The sequence below is a fragment of the Calidris pugnax genome, unplaced genomic scaffold (assembly GCF_001431845.1).
Source record: "Calidris pugnax isolate Ruff unplaced genomic scaffold, ASM143184v1 scaffold70, whole genome shotgun sequence".
Lineage (NCBI taxonomy): Eukaryota > Metazoa > Chordata > Aves > Charadriiformes > Scolopacidae > Calidris > Calidris pugnax.
The window spans coordinates 5009802-5023711 of record NW_015090862.1 but is presented as its reverse complement, the minus strand read 5'-3'; the positions used below and the strand labels follow the sequence as shown (position 1 = coordinate 5023711).

General features: G+C 38.1%; 1 protein-coding gene across 1 annotated transcript in view; it reads left to right on the top strand.

Annotated features, from left to right (window-relative positions):
- Positions 1–12707, top strand: part of CHRFAM7A (CHRNA7 (cholinergic receptor, nicotinic, alpha 7, exons 5-10) and FAM7A (family with sequence similarity 7A, exons A-E) fusion) — a 44581-nt gene extending 31874 nt beyond the window's left edge. The window contains exons 5-10 of the mRNA XM_014944766.1: positions 2671–2750; positions 3867–4034; positions 4423–4617; positions 5925–6011; positions 6390–6499; positions 8576–12707. Of these exons, the coding sequence (XP_014800252.1) occupies positions 2671–2750; positions 3867–4034; positions 4423–4617; positions 5925–6011; positions 6390–6499; positions 8576–9094 (1159 nt within the window). The 3' untranslated portion in view covers positions 9095–12707. The remainder of the gene's footprint in view (positions 1–2670; positions 2751–3866; positions 4035–4422; positions 4618–5924; positions 6012–6389; positions 6500–8575) is intronic.
- The last annotated feature ends 1203 nt before the right edge of the window (positions 12708–13910 follow it).

Genomic DNA, 13910 nt, shown 5'->3' with positions numbered 1-13910 from the left:
CTTCTGAGATACGAAATTTGCATCAGAATAGGCCCTCTTTTTAAAAAAGAATATTTCAGTACAGGTTTTCCTGCTGGAAAGATATACCATTTATTATCATTTATTTTCTGCTAGAATTATGAATATTTCACTTTCTCCCCATTTTATCTTACTGTATTTTTTGGGCCTATTTTAGAAAGTGATTAGAAAATTATGAGACACTAAACCACAAACAGGCACAGAGATGTCAGAGACTTGTCATGTTCCAAAACACCCTAGAGACAACACAGGTTTTCAGCCGAACAAAAGCACAAACTGCAGCAAGAAGCCAGACCCCAAGGCTCAGGCTACCTCCTCTGCCCTGCCCCAGAGTGGCTGGTACTGCATTTGTCTTGTGTGCCAACTTGTCCCCACAAGGTGACTTTGGAAACTATAAACAATACAAGAAAGTCCGGTAGACTGTGTCTCACTTTGCTTATCCCCTGCACAAATTAAAGCCTGAGAAAGAAGCCTATGTTTATAACCAGGGCCAACAGCCATCAGATGCAAACTCAACACAGCATTTCCTGAAATAATTTTGGCATGCAAAGATCATTCACTGATAGTACCTTCCCAGTACATTCTGTGCAATTCAACTGAGGCACCAGTTTCAGTACCTATGACAATTTCTTCAATACCTAGGTCCCAAACTTTAGAGGATGTATAGATTAGAATCTGTAGTACCTTACCACAAAAGCCTGCAGTAGTAAGTGGGAGCTGTGAACTAGGGCACAATACTATAAGAGTGTAATGTCAACATCTTCATCAAGTGGTTTAAGTCAGCAAACTTAAATTTTTCATAGGAAGGAGCCTTTATCTCATCATCTAAATATTCGAAAATAGGTTGCTTCCCATCTAGAATTTCTTAAAATTTTAATGCCTCATAAATTCCTGGATCATCATGTCAGGCGTAGTTGAGATCTTCCTTGGCAGGAGCTGCCAATTCATAATTTGAAGCACTGTCCAAGTAACAATATGATTCTTTTCTAGAAACTTTTGAGAACAACACACCATGGTGGTCCTGGCCAGCACCACAACACTGACACCTCCAATAGGATCTCTTTTTTTTTTTTTTCTGAACCCAGTTTGTTGGTTCTGAAGTAGACAATGAAGGCAGAAGCTGCATTAAACAGTCTTACGTATAGCATGTAGTAATACTGCTCGCCCATGCCCAGGGGTAGGATGAGACACTGGAGTATCTATCTCCTCCGTATTCATTACCTGTGGTTAATGTAGACAGCAAGAGAACAGATTTCCCCCGTATAGTTGCTTGAGAAGTTTTTTTAAAGGGCTTACTTTCCAAATGGAAATCAATAGAGCCAAGACAACACAGGTTTTCAGCCGAACAAAAGCACAAACTGCAGCAAGAAGCCAGACCCCAAGGCTCAGGCTACCTCCTCTGCCCTGCCCCAGAGTGGCTGGTACTGCATTTGTCTTGTGTGCCAACTTGTCCCCACAAGGTGACTTTGGAAACTATAAACAATACAAGAAAGTCCGGTAGACTGTGTCTCACTTTGCTTATCCCCTGCACAAATTAAAGCCTGAGAAAGAAGCCTATGTTTATAACCAGGGCCAACAGCCATCAGATGCAAACTCAACACAGCATTTCCTGAAATAATTTTGGCATGCAAAGATCATTCACTGATAGTACCTTCCCAGTACATTCTGTGCAATTCAACTGAGGCACCAGTTTCAGTACCTATGACAATTTCTTCAATACCTAGGTCCCAAACTTTAGAGGATGTATAGATTAGAATCTGTAGTACCTTACCACAAAAGCCTGCAGTAGTAAGTGGGAGCTGTGAACTAGGGCACAATACTATAAGAGTGTAATGTCAACATCTTCATCAAGTGGTTTAAGTCAGCAAACTTAAATTTTTCATAGGAAGGAGCCTTTATCTCATCATCTAAATATTCGAAAATAGGTTGCTTCCCATCTAGAATTTCTTAAAATTTTAATGCCTCATAAATTCCTGGATCATCATGTCAGGCGTAGTTGAGATCTTCCTTGGCAGGAGCTGCCAATTCATAATTTGAAGCACTGTCCAAGTAACAATATGATTCTTTTCTAGAAACTTTTGAGAACAACACACCATGGTGGTCCTGGCCAGCACCACAACACTGACACCTCCAATAGGATCTCTTTTTTTTTTTTTTCTGAACCCAGTTTGTTGGTTCTGAAGTAGACAATGAAGGCAGAAGCTGCATTAAACAGTCTTACGTATAGCATGTAGTAATACTGCTCGCCCATGCCCAGGGGTAGGATGAGACACTGGAGTATCTATCTCCTCCGTATTCATTACCTGTGGTTAATGTAGACAGCAAGAGAACAGATTTCCCCCGTATAGTTGCTTGAGAAGTTTTTTTAAAGGGCTTACTTTCCAAATGGAAATCAATAGAGCCAAGGCTACTGTAAGGAACAGTGGGGAAGGCAAGCAGCGAGAATGAGGTGGCTCACCTTCACTTACAGTTGTTAATGAGGAATAAATCCAACAGTATTGGGCCAGTTACTCTGAGCCCACAAAAAAATGGTGACAGGAGAAAAGCTGGCAAGTTTTTCATGAGAAATAATCCTTTTAAAAAGAATGTATTTGTTTCAGATATTCTTCAGCCAAAGAACATATAACCTATTTTGTTTCTTCCCTATTCTAGTGCCGATGAAAGATTTGATGCTACATTTCATACTAATGTTTTAGTCAATTCTTCGGGACATTGCCAATATCTGCCACCAGGTAGGCTGTTTTCACATCATAGATGCTGGTAACTCAGAGTACTTACATATGGTGTGGTTTCAAATTTGTCATCAATTCCCTGATATTTTATCTAGCTAGCTAGCATCACCTGACAGATTTAAGCCTAGATTAATAATGAATTTTTTATTGCAATTATGTAAATTATTCTATTGTAATGCGCTATTTCAGAAGTGTGGAAATATAAAAGCCCTTAATATAAAAAGGTATTGTTTATTAATAAAAATTTATTTCATTAATTTAGCTGTTTCTTCTATTTATATGTTAACTTTACGATAAGATGCTTAGTAATACATTGGATTTATTTTCTATTTGAAATGACTCACTGGATGCCTCATCGAAACAATTTATAGTCTGAAAGTGAAGTAGCCTGTGTTTGATATTTATTTGATATCAGAAGTATATCACTGACTCTCTAGATGTATAGCAGTGGAGTACTGTGTCTGCTCCCAAACTCAATTACCATAATTCTTAGAATTAACTCTTCCTAGAATCTGAATTTTAGAAACTACAGCAAGAGAGCCAGATGCTTTCCAGACAAATTAGCACTTCCATCTAAGATCCCCAGTGGAATTCAGGGGTTTGCCTGTTGTTCTTTTGATTTAAGATGTTCCTTTTAGTGGGGATTGTTTCAATTCAATTCTCAAAGCTGTTAAATGACAGGGCCTGACTTAACAAGTAAAAAATAAGACGTTAGATCATGTAAATCTAATAAGACAGCAAATAATCTTTATGAATTTCTTATTTTATTCACTAAAAGAAATAGGAGAACAGATTGCATATTCTGCTTCATTTCTTTCTGAAAAACAGTATCTAGAAATATGAGCTCTTCTCTAAATGTTCTCCCACTATGTGCCAAAATGAAAGCATATTTAAAGAAAATAGTTTATAACACCAATACATTAATGGTGCAGTTCTTTCCCTTTTCTATGACTGACTTCTGATTTTTACACGTCAAGACACAACTGGGATTAAATGTGCTTCACAAGTTAAAAACAGAGGGCACAATGTAGTACAAGATCTGCTTAAAAAAAATGTACATGAAATTATGCCGAACAAGCATTTAAATTAAGTGTTCTTGTTCAAAATCCTATCTAGGCATATTTAAAAGCTCATGCTACATAGATGTGCGCTGGTTTCCATTTGACGTTCAGAAGTGTAACCTGAAGTTTGGGTCCTGGACTTACGGAGGCTGGTCCTTGGACTTACAAATGCAGGAAGCAGATATATCTGGCTATATTTCAAATGGAGAGTGGGATTTAGTAGGTAAGCTCTTGATTTCTTATTTACACTGTGACCTTGCAGCCTTGTCTCCACTGCTGAAATGGAGAATAATGATTGGGAAATGAAGACAGAAAATAAATTAATAAATTACCTAGCTAGTGGCATTTGGAACTCAGAACAGATGTAAGATGAAAATTAACAGAAAAAAGTAGGTGACAAAATTGCTACTTGAATACAGCAAGTATCGTTTACCTGATTTTCCTTTGTTATCTGAAAGAAATGACTTAATTGGGAATTAAGCTTAAAGACGTAGTTTTACCTACATTAAAACTCAGAAAGCTACATTTATCCCTTTTTAAAAATAATCACTAAATAATATACAGTTTATTCACATTAATTTCTGGTTTTCTTTCTCTTCCCTCCTACACAGGGGTTCCTGGGAAGAGAACTGAGAGTTTTTATGAATGTTGTAAAGAACCCTACCCAGATGTAACATTCACAGTAACTATGAGACGTAGGACCCTCTATTACGGACTCAATCTTCTTATTCCTTGTGTACTGATATCAGCACTTGCTTTGTTAGTTTTTCTGCTTCCAGCAGACTCGGGAGAAAAGATCTCACTAGGTAAATCCTTAATAGGATATTGTAAAACATGACCAGAACAAAAGAAGTTGTCATTTTTAAAGTTTTTTAAACAGTCTTGGTAGGCAAGGAGGAATAGCTTGTGTGCCCTCTTCTGGCTCAGGAGCTGTTTTTACTGACTGATGTTAAAGCTGTGTGATGTCAGCTTGGGGTACACTCAAGTTGTGAAATGGAGAAATTCCAGCCAACCAAGCAGAAGTATGACAATTCCTGACTAACTTCCTTAAAAAGCAGAGTTTCATTTTTTGACATTTATTTGCTGAAGGAAAATCCCACATTCACTGAGTAAAGCTTAATTTTACAAATATGCATTTGAACACTTTCCCATGGAATTCTTCTTAATATTTCCTTTTAACAGTGAATTGTATTAGAAGCCTTCTCAGAAAGATTGATTCTAACTGCTCCTATTCCAATTTTTACAGTGAATTTTATTTATTTAGTATTGGTTTGTGAAACAGATCTGAGTCCTTGAGCCTTGAGGTGGAGGTTAAATATGTAATGAAACTTTTTGCCCCGTACAAAACTGCCAACGCACTGGCTTCTACTAAGCGAATATAGCTCTTAAAAGACAGAAACAAAATCGACATTTCCCCAGAACATGGTTTAATTGAGTAGTAACCTCCCTAATCAAGAAATCCCTCCCCATATTTTAAGACTAATTCTTTGTTCCTAAATCATCTTCCGTATGGCAATGACTCCTTATTGATTAAGACGGGTCCTGAGAGAAGAGTTAAGCCTTGTTCCGCAAAGATGGGAACTCATCACTGAGCAACAGAAGTCAAACTCCTAAAATCAACAGTAAAGACTGCTTGGGCATAGCCACGTGCCAGAACCCAACAGCTATTATCAAAAGATATCAAAGTCTTTCCAAGACAGCAAATCTGTTGTTCAGACATATTACGCACTACAGCACCTGTAGCTTCCACACCAATTAATCAAGTGTCATATGCTTAAATACTCAAAAATCACACTATGTTTCTAAAGCCAACAAGCAGCAAGAATTACTTTGATTTACGTCAGCTAATTAGTAAATGGTGATAAAAGCTGAACAGGTACAAGGATCTAAAACCACACAGGTCTGTGCAAACTTTGGTACTAGTTTGGCAGCACTGCTACCCAGAACTTGAGATAGTACAAGAAAGGAAAGGAGTACCACTGATCTGCTGGTGCGAGGGTAACAGCGGAGATGCAGCTTGCAAAGAGCACTCTTTCAGATTCATTTTCTGCTTCTTACTGCCTTGTAACTACAAGTTTCTGATCTAATTTCATACTTCATGTTTATCTTTCAGGTATAACAGTTTTATTGTCTCTCACTGTCTTCATGTTACTTGTGGCTGAAATTATGCCAGCAACATCTGACTCTGTGCCCTTAATTGGTAAGCAAACTACAGCTTTATTCACTCATTTTTTGTCAGCTGAGGTGCAGTGACTGTGCACAAAGGCTAGCAGTAAAGCAAATTACCACCTGTACAGTGGCCTATTACAATTGAATTAGAAAAACATTGCCAACTGATGTGAGAGTCTGATGGGTGTGATCCCCCATACAACTGGGAGGCTGGCTATCCTCTCAAAATAACAGCTGCTCTTTCAACCTTTGAGAAATCTTTAACAAGTACCTAATGCAGTATGTGCACCACAACACTATAAAAAAACCTTATTTCTATGTATGCATGTATATATAAAGACCCCTTTATAGTAGCTAAAAAGCAGTACCAGCCAAAGTATATTGCTGTAATTATCTGTTTATTTTGCAGCTCAGTATTTTGCCAGCACAATGATTATTGTGGGTCTTTCTGTTGTTGTCACTGTTATTGTTCTGCAATACCATCATCATGATCCAGATGGGGGGAAAATGCCTAAATGGGTAAGGTTTGATTTTCATTCATTATCCATTGCATAGATGTCAAGGTCAGGGATGTGACAGAGTAGCTAGCGACCCATGTTTACTTTTTACTTTTAAAAACATCTAAATCCTTCCTAAACTTTTTTTGAAAAGTAGTTTCACCAGAAATTAGATGTCCAGATACCTTTTGTGTGGCTGACTTCTTGGCGAGCATGTGTGTGCAAGAGAGAATGAATATATCTCAATTTGCTTCTACATTCAGAATCCCCTTCACGCCAGCTAAAAGCAACTCAAGATTTTGCTAAAACCTAAATATATAAATGAAGATGACTTTCAAGTAAGCTCCAGCTGTCAGAAGTGAAACAGGTAGAAGCAAAGAATAAGGTGCTGATGGAGATTATAAATGCATGAAATGCACTACCCTCAAGGTGCAACTGTGCAGCTGCTACATACTTCACTGCTGTGCATACAGAAAATCAATAGTCTAAAAAGCACTTGTTAAAGATGGCTGTTAAAGTGGAACTGAAATTTGCTCTGACAATCCTTGTCTTCACATTTCTGGTCAAGAACATTTGTAAAGCCCAAAGAAAAATTAAAGTCTTTTTCTAAGCGTGTAAGACACTCTTTATAAAGTACTTCTGTGAGTGGCTGTTTTTACAGAGAACTTTACACTGATATTGGATTACTATATATTGATGAGTATCATCAGCTGACTGTCCACTCTTCCTGACCTCACCCAGCTCATGGCAACTCAAGATGGAAAGACCTTTCTCTTTTTTTTTCCTCTCTATAACACTGAGTTATTATTATCCTTACTAGCCAAAAAGAATGTGCATACAGCAGTGCCCTGCAGACAAGAGATAATGAGATATTCCTATGCCTATTCTGGGGTAGTGACTTTAAAATAAATTTCAATGACATGAATAAAAGGTATATATCTTTAGATGCATGTTTGATAAATGGGGATAAATGTTTAGTACTGAGCCAAATATCCTCAGAAAACAGAGTACTTGAGGTTAAGGAGTGAGCTTTAGTGTTGAGAAGCTGAAGTCCATTAAACATTATTTGGATACTGGTGGATTTTGGAGCAGGCCCTCAGTTAATGGAATACTATCCTTCTTAGTGAAGCTTGATAGTGAAAACAGAGTTAACAGGGCAAGATCTGTCTCTTCTTGGGATGTTTGCCTGGATATAATATCTACTCTGAGTCGCAATCCACAGTCAGAATAAATGGGCCAAATCTAATATTAATTACAGTGTAAAATTTGATTATTATATGAGAGAATAATATTTCATTAGTGCTCTGGAAAAGAAATACTGAAACGAGCTCTTAAAGTCTGATTGAAATAAATTACAAAAGCTTGCTTCTGAAGTGGAACAGTCTCTGGCTGCTTATGCTTTTCTGCAAGGCTGCATTAAGGCAACGTGGAAAACAATAAAATGATACACACTGATTAAATTTACAAAGTATTTTTTTTAAATGAAAAGTATTTTTTCCATCTTTTCTCCCTGCTATATTCTAAACTCAACAATCAACTGTCATAAAAGCAACGTGAGAACAGAGCCAAAACGTCGCAAAGCTTAGTGGTCCAGTGCAGTCCAGTCTAGCATCTGTTTAACAGCCCTCTACAGACAGTAATGTCATGGGAATTTAATATTTTAGACCACAAATATGAGTGAAAAAACTGTAATTTATTGACTAAAATCTAAAGCAGCGCTATTAAGACTATTAAAAAGTAATTCTTCTTTCATAAGTGGGTTTTATTTTATTCACGGTTTCTAGTAAAGTTGGAAAAGGCTGACATAGCGCTGTCCAAGTGTAAGGAAAAAACAGTACGGAGATTCTCATCAGAGGAGGAGAGACTCCCAGTAGTGATAGTCAGCCTGGGGCAATCAACAGCACTACTAGAGTAAGAAAGCAGCCTCAGTGACTGGCAAATTAATCAGTTGGAAAACTCTGGCACCATTTTCTAGAACTGCTGTGCAGACTAAGCAGAGACCATGAACCAGCCAGCAACCCAGGCTGCAAAAATACCAATAGTGCCCAAAGACAGTGGCTGCATGAAGAGATGCTTATTCTCAAAAATTTTCTTTCAGACAAGAATCATCCTTCTCAACTGGTGTGCTTGGTTTCTGAGGATGAAAAGACCAGGGGAAGATAAAGTGCGTCCTGCCTGCCAACATAAACAACGTCGATGTAGCCTATCGAGTGTGGAGATGAACACTGTGAGTGGACAGCAATCTAGCAATGGGAATATGCTATACATTGGGTTTAGAGGGCTGGAGGGGGTTCACTGCACACCTACCACTGATTCAGGGGTGATCTGTGGGAGGATGACCTGCTCACCAACAGATGAAGAAAACCTGCTGCACAGTGGCCACCCCTCTGAAGGTGACCCAGATTTGGCTAAGATCTTGGAAGAGGTCAGATACATTGCAAACAGATTCAGAGACCAGGATGAAGAGGAGGCCGTTTGCAATGAATGGAAGTTTGCAGCCTCTGTTGTGGATCGGCTCTGCTTGATGGCATTTTCAGTCTTCACAATCATTTGTACAATTGGTATTTTAATGTCAGCACCAAACTTTGTAGAGGCTGTGTCTAAAGATTTTGCTTAACTACTGACTACAATCTGATTCTCTGATATGACATGTAGCAGATAAGAGTGTGTTTTTTGTTTGATTGCTTGTTTTTAATAAGTATATTGCTTCTCATTGTCTGTTTTCTTTTGCCCCCCTTCTCTGATCCCGAGTTCCTTTCGGGACAGTGGCACCATTTCAGAAGGGAAGCCAAGATTTCTCCCTGGGCTGCCTGTGTGCAGCTCCTCTGAGCGCTCTTTGGCGGGAGATGCAAAGTGGCTGCAAGTCCCTTCAGAATGACAGGGTACTGCACCACTGTCTCATACACATTTTTGAACTGGCTATTACAAAATAAAAGATAGGAAACGCCAGAAATGTCACTTCTTCCAGACTTTGTTACAAAAGATAGAAGGTAGTCCATTTCAGCTACTTGAATGAGTAATCATAAACACATATGTTTAGGAGAGGATTAAATCCAAATAGGTGGGATTTCAAACAGCAGAGAGAAAAGGGAGAAATGGTTTGCTTTTCAGTTACTACTTAGTGAGTTGTGGTATGTAGCTCTCCAGCGCACTCATAACCAGGCAGACCCATAACTCCCTCCATGCATTTTACATAGAGCAGATGGGACTTTACAGGATTCTGAATTTCTCTGAGACACTAGAAACTTGGAAGTTAATACGCTACACCATATAACTTGTTCTTCTAGATCTTTCTGGATTTGACCTAGAAGTTTGGCCTGAATTCTTAATCAGGCTTCGCAGCAATTTTTGCAGTGTTTACTACTTCTTCCTTCTCCACAGAAAGACAGTCTTTCAACTGAAGACCTTTTTAACTATCAAAAAGAAAATGAAGGATTTATGACGCCTTTAATCTCACTTGTTTTAAAAAAATAAATAAAATTACACACACTTGTCTCTATTGTTAACCAAATACCAATGTGGATAAAGTAACTCAGTGTCTTGTAGAGGCTTAAGCATAAATGAAGAATCTAAAGCAAAAAGAAGCCATTAAATTCTGAGATCAAGGTTTTAATTTAAAAATTGACCTGTAGTATGCTTAGCCTTTTAAAGACCTCCTTCTGTTGAGTCACGATAACACCACAAAAGAAAACTGCACCTTTTGGGCTCAGTTTATCACCCAAAGAGCACTAATGAATAATAAAGCTTTCTTAGGTCTGATATAAACTACAAACTGTATAAATATATTTTGATATATACACACTGCATACATGTCCAAGGAAAGGTTAAGACATAAATACAAATTCTCTTAAGTCTAGACAGACATTTGCAAAGGCAAATCCAATAGTTCATCACTTTATGTTATTTCTGATTCTGAAATTCTCCCATCAAAATATGGTTAGTTTTCATGCGGCTTCAATGTCTTCATGAAAAGGGCTGAACTGAGAATACCAGGACCTGAAACTTCATGCATACAAAAGAGCTGAGAATTAGTCTCTCACTGGCACACCAACATTCTTGACCAGTGAGGTGAGCGATGTGGGCGATGATTTCTTTAGCACTGACTGCTTGCTTTATCCTACTGAATCCCAACTTTTTGGCTGAGCTCTTCAGAAACGCAAATGGAGGCCGTGTTTTTACTGTGAAATCAATCAAGGCCTTGCTTTGTCTTTTAAGCTAATTTAAAATGAAGTGACTGAAATGATTAATCTCCCTAGGTAATACAGAGTTTGCTCCCTTGAAAGCAGTAGAATCAAATTTCCTGTAAACAAAGCCCAGAGTCACCACAGGTTATAGTCCCTCACCTGAATGAACACTTCACTCAAGCACCTGCATGCCAGAGAAAACGGCAGGAGAAGTGAAAGAAGGGAGAATATTTCTCACAGATTGTGAATTCTGTATTCCTGAAGGTGCATTCAGAATCTCACACTCCAAAGACATGAGCAAAGCATGCAAATCCTTCTTGAAAGCTCATCTTGAAACTGTGTCTCAGAATTATCTGTGAAGAAGTTATATTTTCAGGAACAATTATTAAGAATTAGTCATGCAATAATTCCTGCAAATAGTTTCTAGTTTGTAGATTGCATATGAATAGGAAACTATGAGTCCAAAATCTGAAATGTGAGTTTTGTTCATTTGTGAATAACTACATATCATGTGGCATGTGCTGCTCTTCCGACTAATGTTTCTAGAGTAGGCTTCCTGATGTGAATGTTGATTTCCACTGATATTTTTTCCTTCTGCAAGTATGCCTAAGTAGCTACGTAGAGCGTTCCATTTAGTCTTTGTAAAGTTTTGGGGTCCTCTTGGAGAAGAATTTTTCAAGAAGAAATGAAGACTTTTGGGGCCTGCCTTGTACAATAGGACAATACTATTGCAATCATAATACATGACGCATGTAATATAGGAAGCATGAGAGTACCCCTCCTTTCACCAGAATCCATTTACAGTATCTGTAGAAATCATCTTGCTAAATACAGGAGTTCTTCACAGAAAGGTGGAGAAAGCAATTTACAATTTGACAGTAAACCTAATTATCAATGACAGACATGCGTATGCTTAAAAACTAGAGACTGGTCTTTGGCCTTTAGTGAAGTCCTGCCAAAGTCTGTAACACTGAGTTTGTAGTGCTGTCAAAGTAATTCTGTCAGCAAATACCAGGGGTTAGACAAAGTAGCTGTGAGACACCAGCATCATGCCTACACTACTGCCTTTATTGTTGGCAAGATTAACATAAATGCACCGAGGGGACAAGGGAATCCTCATTTTCCTACTGTTAACACAACCTGTAAACATTTGGTAACAAAATTGTTATAAATTTTAAATACAACAGTGACAACTTCTCAGTTACGTTATTTTGCATCCATGAGTTAAATTTTCCTCTGAGCTGAGCAAAATTGGTATGTTTCTTGTCAAATTGTGTGCGTGTTACATATATTTGTGTATGCGTTAAACAGTATTTTGATCTAAATGCTGGGAAAAAATATTTATTTACAATTCTGGGCATAGAGATGGAAATGAAATACTGTATACATTATGTGTATATAAAGACTACATATTGATGGTAAGGATCCGTACACTCTTGAGAGAGTATCCAGAGAGAGGCTAAGCAAGGGGTTCACCACAACTAAGCTATGACTTGTCTGACACATTCAAAAGCTCACTCTAGAGCTCAGCTGTCATGTACAATACTATGTGTGAACAATGTATATTACTTCTTCTGGTTTTATATTGAATTGTATTGAATATTTAAAAGAATTTTTAATATTTAAAAATTTTATTTAAGTGTTAACACCAAAAAAAGTTCCAAACATGAAATTTTAAAGGTTAGTTTTAAATACAGATAAATTATTTAAACAGTATTTAAAATATTAAATTATTTTATATAGGAATTGATAATACTATGTAAGACTTTTTTTAAAGGTTTCTTTAAATTCTCTTTACATTCTCTCTAGCTGCAGGATGTAATCTCAGTTCACCTGTGACAATTCAACTTTTCACCTTCTTTAACAAGAAAAGAAGGTAAACCGATGTCCCAGATTTTCTTTCTTTTTGTTATACTATTTTTTACATTACGAAACATTGCATAAAGGGCATTAGAAAGAGATGTTACATCTGTCAGGTAGTGATTGTCATATAAGCAATTCAATACCTTTTCGGTCCAGTACAAATAAAAGATTTAGATCAAGAGACTTTTGAATCTTTCTCATTTTGCTAAGACGGAAACAAACTCAAGCAGTAGAAAACATGAATAGCCATAAAAGAAAGAAAAATGTCTTTGGATACATCAATCTGGGATGTCAAAGGTCTTAGAAAATTAAAAATATATTCATATCCTCCTAGAAAACCAGTCCCACACCAAATATATATTACTTCAGCCTTACATAAGCGATCAAAGTTAACCGAGTAGGACTGAAATACCATTTAAGTTTTGGACTAGCCTCAATGCCAGTATTGATTGACTTGTAGTTTAACACAGAAGAGAGAAACAAGAGAAAAAACAAATCCCTACCAGCTGAATGAACTGTTGATTTTGCCAGCTGCAAATTTTGTTTGTTGGCTACTGGTGAAAAAAATATCTGATCAGCAGAATATCCCCCAGACAGAAGAAAGACATCAGTGTAGTTTTCTTGCAGACAGACAAGCTGTACTGCCCACATGCTGAAACAGCTTCCTGGAAAGCTTTCTGTCTTTACAACACCCTGCTAAGCATGTGCCAGCACCAAAAATCAAGGATTTCTGAACCCAAGACTTTATTCTCTTACTGCTTCCACAAGCTTCTAAGGAACAGCTGGAGAAGGTGAAGGTGAAGGTCAAGCCACCAAGTCATACAGGCACGTAGTTGTTACTGAATCCAACCTGTCTTTGGCCAAGAGCTGCTACAGGTCACAAGTCAGATATTCCAGTGAGGCTCCTGCTGATGGCTGCTCTCTGCCAAGCCAGCTTGCCTACCCTCTTTCCTAGAGTACTGAGGTACAGGGCATCTCACCTCAGACTTACTGGCCTACTTCTACGTGGTCAGGCAGGCTCAGCTCAGCGCACACCAGGCAGTTTCCTGGTGCTGTCTATGAACCTACCATCGCACGCGCTCCATCTCTGAAGCGTTTGTGAATGGGGATTAAAATCAGCCTGCTGTCTGCTACCACTCTCAGGGACCTGGTGGGTTAATACGCAGACTGAGCACTGCTCGGGTGTAGGAGTTTACACATGAGCAGATCCAGCGTCAGTGCCCAGCGGGTGGCAATGTCCATCACAGCACTTGTGGCTGTTCAGAGTAGCAGTATCAGCCAACCAGTTTTAATCCTGTAAGAACAATCAAAACGTATTTTCTCTTCAACGTGACTGATTTCTTAGCATAACCTCATGATATGAAAATACCAGTAAATCTTAAAAGG